This window comes from Solanum verrucosum, unplaced genomic scaffold, assembly GCF_900185275.1.
Source record: "Solanum verrucosum unplaced genomic scaffold, falcon-dt-bn FXZP01000280.1, whole genome shotgun sequence".
Taxonomy (NCBI): Eukaryota; Viridiplantae; Streptophyta; class Magnoliopsida; order Solanales; family Solanaceae; genus Solanum; species Solanum verrucosum.
Window position 1 is genome coordinate 2,039,586 of NW_026019982.1, and position 12,961 is coordinate 2,052,546.

At 29.2% G+C, this 12,961-nt stretch overlaps 1 protein-coding gene across 1 annotated transcript; it reads left to right on the plus strand.

Annotated features, from left to right (window-relative positions):
* Positions 1–11,248: 11,248 nt before the first annotated feature.
* LOC125817428 (transcription factor MYB41-like) lies at positions 11,249–12,541 on the plus strand. Its single transcript, XM_049496964.1, has 3 exons — positions 11,249–11,425; positions 11,527–11,656; positions 11,769–12,541. The coding sequence occupies exons 1-3, from the start codon at positions 11,293–11,295 to the stop codon at positions 12,505–12,507; spliced, it is 1,002 nt and encodes a 333-aa protein (XP_049352921.1). The 5' UTR covers positions 11,249–11,292; the 3' UTR covers positions 12,508–12,541.
* Positions 12,542–12,961: the final 420 nt, after the last annotated feature.

The window sequence follows — 12,961 nt, forward strand, 5'->3', positions numbered from 1 at the left end:
ATTTGTAAGCTCGAAGAAGCATAGGTTTTTCTCGTAGTATAAGAAAATGTATCTTTTTATTTTGCAATGTAATGGATTTGATACGTAATGTATGTTTGGTTTCAATTTATTGAGAAGTTGACTTGAAATTTTTTATATTGTATGTGTTGATGGTGCAAAACTACATCAGATTTGTACTAGAACGAACGACACTAAAATTTTAGTAAACCTTTACCAAAACCGCAGCAGAGCACAAACAATGCGTCAAAAATAGCTTCAAAAGTTCATCAAAATAACATTAGAATTGCACCTAAACAGTACTGACAATGAACCAAAATAGCTGGACGAAATTCACACTAATACAACACTATGGTTGCACCAACATAGCAGCAGAAAAGATCCAAAATTACACCAGGAAAGTATCAAAACATCATTTGAATTACACCAAAACAACAGCATCACAATAGCCTCTAAATCAGCATTAAACTTGCATCAACACCACCACCAGAAAACACTAGAACTGCACCAAAAACAACAACAGAAAATCACCATAACAGCGACAAAACAGCTCCAAAATTGCACGAGAAAAGCTCTAAAAACAGACTCCAAAATTGCACCAATACAACATCATATGCTTGACTTAAAGTGGGTCGGATTGAAACTTGTCAACATATTTGGCGAGTTTATTGGCATAAAGATAAAGCCTTTTACCATAATATTTTGTGCTCATTAAAAAAAGTGGTATCATTGTGGCAAGTTTACCAACAGCTTCATTAACTTTCTTGGTGTGAACAGATCCCCCCCCCCTCATTGAATCATATACATGTAGACATCTAAACTTGATTCATAAGACAACCAACAACCAATGAAATGATTCACTAACATTGACAGGAATAATGACATCGTCAACACTGTCCCAAGGAATGTTGGCAAGCAGTTTGAAACCTGTTCTTTCCCTTTTGATTTGCCGGAGTTTCAACATTTTTTGGCGGCGGGATTTGAGTTAATCTGTTGAAAGTTGGAGCATGAACTTCATCTGTAGAAGTTCCTTCAACTAATCTAGGACTCTTTCGAGGTGTTACAATCGTTTTCTTCAACATGGTGATGATGAGAAATGTAACGAGAGGGACAATTGTAAAGTTGGGGTAGTGGGGTGGTGAGAAAAATGGGAGGGACGATTATGAATGTGGGGTAGTGGGGTGAGAAAGATGAGAGGGACGATTATGAATGTGGGGTAGTGGGATGGTGGCGTGTAGAATTTGATAGACGTGGGGGTGAAGGGTGGGGGTGGGATTAACTTATAGGAGGTTTGGAGTGTAACGGTAATCAAGGAACTCTAATCAATGTAAATCCCTAAATTCGTGTAACTGATAATTACGATTTTAAAAAAGGAACTACATTCAAATTAAATAACTATTAATAATTGATAATATAAAAATATAAAGAGATTAATCATTTATTAAAATAAATTGTAATTGATTTTTAAATAAAGTTAAATTTAATTGATATGCTATAACCCGTAAATAAATTGCTATAAGTAAGAATTTTTTAAGAGTATAAAACCAGTAATATTGTCTCTTAAATGTGTGCATGGTGTGATTCCCCCCTCCCCCCCGGATAAAAACGTACAGACTTAATTGAACGTCTTAGTTCATAGATACATGTTGAGGAGAAAGACATTGGATTCAAATCCATGAGAAGAAAACAGTACATAATAAAAGGAAAAATCACCCCATATACACATTTAACAGTCAATATTACAGGTTTTAAATTTACTTTTAAAAAATTCTTGCTTATAACAGTTTAATTACGGGTTATAACATATCACTAATTATTTATAAATTAATTAAATTATACTTTATTAAATAAGTAATTTTTTATAATTTTATATTATTATTAAATTATTTAAATAAAAAATACCCATAATTATCTCTTACACAATTATAGGAATTTTACATTGATTACACTTCCTTATTTAATGTTATACTCATAACCTCCCATTAGTCAATCCCACCACCCTTCCCCCACCCTATCCAACTATACACGCTATCACCCCACTTTCACCTTCTTCTCTCCTATTTTCTCACCAACCAACTACACCAACATTCAATCTTTCGTCCAATTTTTTTCCCAACAAAATTATGTCTAAGAAACCTATTGAAACCCTCGAAAGAGTCCCAGATTGGGTGAAGGAACATGTAATGATGATGTTCATGTTTCAAATTTTAATATATTAACTCAACCCCCTCCTCCCTCCCCCTCCTAAAATTGTTGAAAATCCGGCAAATATTCAAAATCCGGCGACGGATGGTTCATCTAAGTTGAAGGAGTGGCAAAGAGAGAAAAAAGGTCACCCCTGCAAATCAAAAGGGGAAGAAGAGGAACGGGAAAATTGTTGAAACCCCTTTTGATTTTGATTTTGATATTGAAATAAAAAAGGAAAAAAGAAAAAAAAACAAATGTAGAAGTTGAAGCATCTTCAAAATCATCAACAAGAAAAACAACAAAAAAATATTTTTTTTTAACTTTTGAACAAATTTTTTGTGTTTAAGTATTTGATGATATATAATATCATATGTTTTCTTTCAGGCAAATACCGTTTACATATGAATTACTGATTGCCTATACAATTTCAAGATACTATTTTGAAAATATCAGTGTGTTTCCAAACTGTACATTTATTGGATGAAATCTGTATGAAATCTGATTAATATGTGTTTGATTACGCTTTAATGTTTTGATTTTGAAAATTTTATGAATTGTGATATAATAATGGTATACAAATGGTATGAATTGTGTTTTAACATTGGTGTGATTGTCTATTAACTGTGTTTATGGTATAAATTATTAAATTCAAACTAATCACATTATGCTTACTTTATATTCTAAACACGTTTTTGGATGAAACGTGTATGAAATCTGATTAATACGTGTATGCCTATGAGTTTAATATTTTATTGTTGGATATTGTATGAATTGTGATATAATATTGATATACAAATGGTATAAATTGTGTGATTATATGATTTTATCAATTTTTATACATGTTGTTTGGATAAAACGTGTATGAAATTTTGATTAATATGTGTATGACACTAACTGAAGTTAGTGTGGGAATGAAACACTAACTGCAATTTGTTTTAAATTTATTTATAGTAGGACACCAGTTGAAAACCAAATTAATATTCATGTAAACTTACATTAAATTAAATACTCAGGATACCATAATTACCTTTTATAATTATCACTAATATTTACACTATCTTATGTATTAAGCTGGAATAAATTTTATTTTTAACAGTATGCAATCTGTATGATTAATGAATGAACCGTGTATAAAGAATGAACGGTATATTAAACACTAAGTTTATAATGCACTTCAAACCAATTATGTTTCATATAAAAACAAAACATTAATCTAAACGACAAAATAAAATAAAAATTATATATAGTCTAAACAAATAAACAGTCATTAGTTTTGCACAGGATAATTTGAACATGCTTCATGTTCGGTCCAACTTGACAACATTTACTGCAAGTAACTTTGGACCTTTTGAATTTCACATCAGCAACCCTCTTTCATATATAATTCATTTCATTTGAAAATCAACATAATTCTCTGTTTCATTAAAAAAACATAACAATTAGTCTAACATTATACAAATCAATTAGAAATATGTTAAATAATATTAACTTTTCATTCCAAAGACAATACAAATTTCATCCATAAAAATCATTATAATAACAACAAAATTATACACACTCGTCATTATTTTTTCATACAAATATCATTCAGACAGTACATTACAAAACAAAATTCATACAAAACATAATATTTCACATTTAATACTCACTTAATACACATTTCATACAACAATGATCATTCATACCAAATTTATACATTTTCATACTCATTTAATACACATTTCATACAAAACGATTATTCATACAAACTATGTACATTTCTCGTCCCAAATAATTAATTATTGTCACCCAACTTTATACAGAAATAACAAAACTAATATAAACTCAACAATTTCACATTTAATACCAATTTAAACACTTGTAATACACTTCGTCAAGAATTCCAATTTTTTTTTTTACATATTTCTTAACACACTTTTCATACATAATTCATTCGACTTATACTATCAAATTCATTATCAAATAAAATAAATTTTCATAAATTCGTCAACGTTATAATTAAATTATTTTTACAGAATAATTAGCACACTTTCATACAAATTTCATTTAATTTATTCTATCAAAATTATTCATAAAATCACATTAAATTTATAATTTCACGAAACAACAACCGTATACAAAATAAACAAATAAACAAAAAAAAACACTAAATTTTTTACATTTCACAACAGTAAACATAATATGATATCAATAGTTAACAAAATATGACTCCACCTTCAATTAATCGACAGTTTGATCATTTTTGTTTCATTTCGCTATCATTCTAAAACAAACGTTAAACAATAATAAATACTAACCCGAAGGATCCCATCTTTCACCATGTTTGATTAAAACTGATACGTACAAAATCAAGAATTTTCAAAGATGAAAAAAACTTCAATTACTCGAATGTGGGATTTTTTTGGTTGAAAATTGAAGAGAGAAACGTTGAAATTTTTTTGTTGCAAATTGAAGAGAGAGAAACGTTGAAAAAAAGAAGAAGATAAAATCTGAATTTTTATTTGATTTTAACTGATTTGAGTGAATTAAGGATACTAAATAATCTTAATTAGTTTAAATCCCTTAATTCATGCTATTTATTAATTATCTACAATAAATTCAAATTAAATTAACACCACAATTTCAGTTTATTACCTGTTTTCATTAAAAACGTTTTTTTTTCATTTTTCTTTTATCTCTTTATTTTATTTAAACAACTTTTTTCAATTATTGAATACAGTTTTTTAAAAAAAAATTATTTGTTAGAACCTGAAATTTTTAATGTTATAACTTAAAAGTATAAATCTACTGCTATAGCTTGAAAATATTACTATAATATATGACATATATAAAATTTACACATAATAAAAATAGTGAAAGTGGAAATGGGCCAAAAGTCGGGCCCAATGCACCTTCATTGTCAGTCCAGCAGATTCAGCCCATAGCTCACAAATCATTTAGGAAAAATTATACGACGTGACAAACATTTAGATAATATTTCCGATACATAATTACAATTTCAAAAAAAATATGAAACATAATTACACTGGTGCATTGATATAACATGCATTGATACAGCCACCCCAATTATAAAATATAAAATAGAGTAAATATTCCGCGAGAAAAATTACATATCTTAAAAGATATAAATAAAATAGTCAAATGTTGCTTTTATTAACTTAATAAAAGGTTAAGTAAATAAAAGTATAATACAAGGTTTGTTGCCACAGTGAATTCTAGTAATATAAATCTGAAATATATCAAATTCTAAAAAAACAGCTAGCCCCTCATGAAATTAAGAAGATAAAAAGAAAACGAAAATCACGACAAAATGATGTGGTCAAAAGAAAAGAAAAAAACAAAAAAAATGAAGGGGACAAAACATGGATTGCTAGAGAAACATCTGGATTATATTGACTGAATGACAATGCGTAATGCATCATATTGCAACTATACACGAGTCCGTATTAAACTAAACCACGTATCTAAAATATTCACTAATTAATTTCCTCCCATTTTTTAATTGAAAATTAAGACATCATCAGCCACCTTTTCTAAAATAAATTTTTTATTATCCTAATAATTAATTAAACATGAAATGTAAATATGTAATTTAATTTGTGTGCGTCATAACGAGTTGCATGGATACTATACATGGCATTTAAATAAATATATGCATGATAACACAAACTTAATTAGCGTCCACATGCACTTGATTTCGTATAAGTTTCACACTCTATACATAATTAAACAATATGAACACTCCTCTAATTAAATAAATAATTGGTGTTGGAGATAATGAGGAAGAAAAAAAATAAACATTATAATTCAAAGTTTGTTGAGAGCCATTGAACACCTCTCAACAATAATATAACGACATTCACTTAACAAATTATAAATAAATTGTTAGTTTCTATTTGTGGAAGGGAGGGGGGTGGGGGGTAAAAAGGTCAACTCTCATGACGTGGTAGCTATTTAGGGCAAGTTCCTCCACAAGCAAACCCTAAATTTTCGACAAGTAATTAATTAACTGTTTATTTTTTTAAAAAAAAAGTGATTAAATCTTAGATTATTTGCCATATGATGACGAATCAAAATCTATTTTTTCTATGTTGACGCATAATAAGCTTAATTTTCTTCTTAAACAAAGATTAGCGAACATGCGACGGCTTAGCAGACCAAAATTACGATTTTTCTTTGAAAATGCAATTTTAAAAATTGATTAGTCAAAGTTAATAGAGACAGGTGGCAAGAGAAGTTGATCAAGACAATCGACATCATCTTGTTAGTAATGTGATTTTCTCTAAGATTTCATTAGTAATTTTTAATTAGCAGTTTATGAGAATGAGTTGTCTCGTAGACACCAAATAGGGAACAAAAGATGAAGATTATTATCATCTCAATATAAATAAATAATTTGCATGTACTAGTTACGTATATTTTTTTATGCATTAATAAGATTTCGAAATATACAGCTAAATATTATAGTAGGAAAATGGAGATAAAATTACGCAGTTTTTGTTGAGGCCCATTTCTTTATATAATTTTAAATAATTCTCGCTTTATAAGCTAGCTTTTGAAATTGCTAATTAGGCACAACGTTCAAATCTAATAATGGTATTAGAATCATCTCAATTCATGATTTACCCGAGAAGGCTCCCTTCTTATACTCCTTTCGTTCCATATTAGTTATTGACCTTATTTTAAATAGTTATTTCAACTTACTTGTCAATTTACGAAATTAAGCTAGAATTTACTAATATTTTCCATTTACCTTTTCAATAATTTTTTAAAAGGGTAAATAAGTTTGTAAAGTTTCAAAAGGTTTCTTAAAGGGTAAACTAGTAAAATCATCCTTCTTAGTCATGTTTATTAAGAGAATAACGAAGAGAGTATTATGTATCCATGCTGCAGATGTCTAGTCCTGATTAGTCTCACACCCGCATGAAAGATGTAATTTGATATATTTATATAATTTTGGACAATCATCATGATAAATTTTAATATTGAGATTGAATTAATGTCGATATCAATGTTCTTATCATTTTATGTTTTCTTCTAGAACAAATTATTATTATTATTATTATTATTATTTTTTATCATACTTAATAAATGAAGTGAAGAGGTAGACAAGGCAATTAAGCAAGCCTCCAGGTGTGTGTGTGGTGGGGGGAGGGGGGGTGGGAGGTTTTGATTATTATTTTGTTTTTTTGACGTTGAATTTTGCTGAAATGCTTGTATGAGTATGAGAAGGAAGTAATATTTGACGAAAATGTTTCGTTAGCTAAAAGTTTGATGAATGAAATACCAGAAACTCAGCGGCTTTGAATTATAGGTTGCTTTAATTTAGGGGTTTATAGAGTGAACCCAAAGCATTACCTGCTGAACTGCTACAGTTGAAAAAACTCACACATCTTTTTTGCTTTAGGTTGTTATGTTTCAATTTATTTACTTTGTTTTTATCTTCGATATTCGATATTTGCATTAGAATTCTGTAAGACCTAATTTTAGGGAGGATGCTCTCAACAAAATTTTCTCAATATTCACGACTAGAATTCGAGATCTCTAATTTAAAATGGAGCAATTGACCATTGTGTCCTTCGGGATGGCTCAGTTGGTTTGGAGGGTGGTTATCCACACGGATGACCCGGGATCGATCCTCCTCAATGCCTTATGAGTTGAGTCTGTCGCATAGGGCTTGCCTAGTGCGATTTACATCTCTTGTGTGATTTGCAAGCTATTATACAGTACGGGGTTTACCCAGTGCGCACAAAGTGCTCACCTGAAGGACAGTGCAAGTTATCCTGGGTTCAAAAAAAAAAGAAAATTGACCATTGTATCATATTAGCCTATACAATACTAGCACTTTTCGACTTTTTTCATTTATTTCGTTTGACCATTTAACTTTAAATTGAGCAATTAATGCATTTTAACTTCTTCTTGTTTTCTTATTCTTCTTTTCTCACTATAAAAAATTTGCTCTTCGATTTAAATTTGTTTGTATTATTTTTCTTTTTAGTTTGTTTGAAAGAAAAATATATTGTCTTTTAATAATTTTTTAATTTCAATTTTCTACCTAATATATTTATGATAATAAGATTAAATGACATATTGACACATGTTATTGATCTTCACTTTAATTTCACATGATTAAAATATTTTTTTAATTTTCTTAAATTTCGTAATCAAATCAAAACTACACAAAGAAAACAAAAAAAGTAATTAAGTGGCCTGCGTTGCTAGGTGAAATGATAATTTGTATCCTTATATGATCTTGGATGATTTCCTTCTCTTGGATTAATTTTTTAGATTAAATTAGGTTTGATGTTCATTTTACGATATTAGAGTCGGCCTTGAACTCTTGATCAATCTTACTTATGCAATAATCAATATGGCTTGAAAAGGAAAACGTGTGTTGTGAAGCAAGTGAGATTTCAAAATTGATATTGGTGTAATTGGCATATTTTCAATATTTGTCAATAACTAAAAATGTCCACGATGGGGGCCACCAGTAATCTGTGGTTGTGATTTGTCTAAGCAGCTGTTTTTTTAAAATCAGATTAATCAGCACTGGTACAGTATTGAGACCACATAAAAGGAGCAGATGGGTTTTCCGTGGAAATTTATATTACAAAATATGATTTTTTTGAATTTGTTTTTTTATCGAATTGATTTATAAAAAAATATATAATGAGAATAAATTCTTATTGAGATAGTGCAAAACTTTTTAACTTCTCTATATAAAAATATTATTAATTTTTCTTTTTTTATTAATTTAATAAAAAATATCAAAAAATTATGAAATATTTTTCAATGAGAAAATAGTGATTTTTTAATCGTGAGCGTTATAGCTAGCTGGCCTTGTTGACTTGCTATATTATATTCATATAGGTTAATAAAATTTGACACTTGTCCCTAGGATACATATATGGTTTGGGATTGGCCTGGCCTCATGACACGTCCTCTAAGTAGAAATTAAATTAAGTTAGCGTCTTTTACAAAAACACTCCAATTTTATATTTCCTGTAAATAAAAATCACCCATTTACTCATAAAGTTCCTCTTTTTTATTGTTTTAAAAAACGACTACGGAAAAATGATTCTTGTGAAAATCGTGCGTCCTAGCTAGTTTGAATTAGCGTGGAATTTTAAATAATCTAAAACATATTACAATACATTTGTAAGATTAGAAAACTTCTTCATTAGACAAAATAAAAGTATAGTTAATTATTTTCAACTTCAAAAAGTGTGTAATTATTTTATATAAACTGATTTGGAAATTAAAAGAGCAAGTTTGAGAAAACTTTTATAGAACTTCAAAAAGTGTGTTATTTTATATTTTTATACTGTAAAACTTTTTATATTCAGATATGTATCTAGTATGCCTTCCTTTTCCATTTTTGTGGGTCTGTTATATACCCTTTTCTCTGTTAATGACTTTATCCTCAATATCATAGTTGACCTTTTTGCTCTCAAAATATTTTTTCAATCCTTCTACTTTTATATTTTATAACCGTGAGATCTCCACATTTTGGACATTCTAAATTGCAAAATGAAATATAAAGGATATACATATAAAGCTTTCACACTGATGATTAAGAAGAAATTTAGAAAGTAGTTGGTTCTGATAAATTTTCGATTCGTCAAAGTAGAATTGACAAAAAATATAACAACAAATTAGGAATGTACAAAGCAAATGCATATATCAACACATAGTAATAATAATATATATCGAAGAATAAGAGATTATATATGTGGATACTAAATATAATACTAGTAAGAAAGAGAGAAGGAGGTTAACCCCCTATTTCTTTAAAATAAAATACAAAAACCCACCGCTAACTACTAGTTTAGTGGGATTTACTTCTAAAGACGAGAATTCTTTTTTACATTCTATATTCCAAATTTTGTCTAATGCACATCTTTTGTTGGATTATCTATATGTTTTTTATCCGCAGATCCTTCAAATTTTCACATTAATTTTTCTGTATGCTATAATATTACATCAAAACTTACACACTGGCTTCCTCCAAGGATGCATGCATGTCAAAGATTACAATGACTGTAATATATTTGATTTCATTTTATTAATTATCAAAACTTTGTCCCCAAGATTAGGTTCTAATAAGCTTCTAAAAAGTGACACGAAGAGGACTAACTGGACTGAAACAGATACGCTGACGATAGCCTACGTAATTTTGAAATTTTATTGTGGACTATACATGTCTAGAGTTTGAATTATTTTTTTATTTATTATTTATTATAAAGTTTTGATAATTTTGTGAAGAAAAACACTGAAACAAGTTAAAACCTTGACATTTTAATTGGTAGGAGAAATCTAACTACCGTACCGACTAATAATTCTTGGTTTGTAGACTTTGATGTAAAGGTCAAAACCATTAGTTACTTGCCACCTGTCTCATCTCATTCATCCAAAATTTCCACATTTTTATTACTGTTCAGACAAAGTCTAAACACTTTTAACAGTTGAAAAAAGAAGGAAAAGTTAAGCATAGATATCCTTCGACCAACTAATTTATCAATACGATAGAAGCATATATAACATATAAAATGAATTTGTATACATTATCTATACACTTAATTTGTACATATTTTATTAATTAAACTAGCTGACTGAATGGTTTAGACTCATGATTATCCAAAAAAGAACATACCTTTACTTTTCCGTCTACTTTGACTATCCAATATACTAAAAATAGATGTTTATATTTTAAATCATAGAATTTTTTGTATTTAAAGGGTGATATAGTAAAGTTATCATTCTATTTATTGTTCTTCCCGATATATGCCAAAACAATATTGAATAAGTAAAAATGAACGGAGGGAATATACTGTACATTATTTTCAATATTCTATTACCTTAAAGTAACTTTTGTACATTTCACTCTCAAGAAACAGCGGAGAAAGTGATTTGAGGCATTGACATACAAACGAGGCCGGCGCCAAATACTTTTGACTTCAATCTATTTTTCCCATCTATAAATATTGGTCTTCATCCTCTCAAGGTCCTACAAGTTCACTTTTGTTCTCTAAAAGTTCTTTAGAAATTTAAAACACTTGCAACTTTTTAATAACATCTAGAAGGAATACAAAACAAAACATAGAAGCAATGGGAAGATCACCATGTTGTGATAAAAATGGACTCAAAAAAGGTCCATGGACTCCAGAAGAAGATAATAAACTCATCCAATATATTCAACTTCATGGTCCTGGAAATTGGCGAACACTCCCTAAGAATGCTGGTATTTATTTTATTCATCGAGATTATCGATAGTTTCTATTGTTCTTCATGTATATTATGAGTGTATATTGTGTATAGTACTAATGAAAAATTCATTTGCAGGACTTCAAAGGTGTGGAAAGAGTTGTCGTCTTCGTTGGACTAATTACTTGAGACCTGATATTAAAAGAGGACGATTCTCATTTGATGAAGAAGAAAGTATTATCCAACTTCATAGTGTTCTTGGCAACAAGTAAGCAATATATACTTTCATAATTTAAAAGCTTATGTTGTTAGACAAAATAGAACATACCTTTTTTAATTGTCTTCACAAAACTTATATGTGCGTTTTATGTTTGTCTTAGATGGTCAGCTATAGCGGCCCGTCTGCCAGGGAGAACAGACAACGAAATCAAGAATTACTGGAACACTCACATTAGAAAAAGGCTTTTAAGGAATGGTATTGACCCAGTGACTCATAGTCCTCGTCTTGATTTATTAGACTTATCGTCCCTTCTAAATTCGACTCAATTCAACCTATCGAGCTTACTTGGACTACAAGCACTTGTAAACCCTGAAGTCTTCAGGCTTGCAGCTACACTTTTGGCATCACAAAATGAAAGTACCCCAGAATTGTTACTACAAAAATATCAAGAAAATAATCAAATGTTCAACTCTCAACTACAAAACCAAGAAGGGTCTGAATTGTTGTTACAAAAACTTCAACAAAATCAAATATTGAATTCCCAATTGCAAAATCAGACTCAATTTTTTCAATTCCAAAATCAGATTCAAGAAATACCAAATTTCACCACACAAAATGTTCCTGGTTCATCTTCATTATCACAGCCAATGCAATTAGGACACGTGGAGGAATCCTATTTGATGAATAGCCAAATGCTACCTCCACAAAACTATGGTTATTGTAATTCTGATGCTTCTGATAATTCAAATTTCCAATCACTCAACAACAACAGCAGCAACCAGAATTTCAGCTTAGATTCAGTGTTATCGACACCCACGGAAGACGAAAAAGAGAGCTATTGCAGTAATTTGATGAAATTCGAAATCCCAGAGAGCTTAAATTTCGATGATTTTATGTAAATATCGAACGACATTGTCCAAAATGTATGTTTCTTTTTTTCGTGTTTGTTGTTGTTATTGTTTTATTTGTTCTCTAGGGACATTTGGATGGAACCGTTGTTACGGTTTTTTTTTAGTATTTGGTGCATCCAAATTCTTAAGTTTGTAATGTTAGGTGGCTTTTGTTTTAGAATTTTATCTTTTATCTATACATACCAGTTGTGTATAATTAATTTGTTTGTTGTCTTATTATATAGTATCATTCTTCTTTTTTTCCAATGTAACCGGTGGATTATATGCATATAAGAAGTTTGAGGATTTTCTTTCCCTCTAATATTGTTTGTGTAAGTTTCTTTATTCATTCTTTTTCTAGTATATTGTATTTTAAAAGATTCGAAATCAAAATTATGTATCTAGATAACCAACTATAGTGACTTGATTATTTTTTTATGATTTGCTCTGTTACACGGAACTA

Coding starts and splice junctions, on each gene's coding strand:
- LOC125817428 (XM_049496964.1), top strand. CDS start 11,293: ATGGGAAGATCACCATGTTGTGATAAAAATGGACTCAAAAAAGGTCCA. Junction 11,426..11,526: donor AACACTCCCTAAGAATGCTG/GTATTTATTTTA, acceptor ATTCATTTGCAG/GACTTCAAAGGTGTGGAAAG. Junction 11,657..11,768: donor CATAGTGTTCTTGGCAACAA/GTAAGCAATATA, acceptor TGTTTGTCTTAG/ATGGTCAGCTATAGCGGCCC.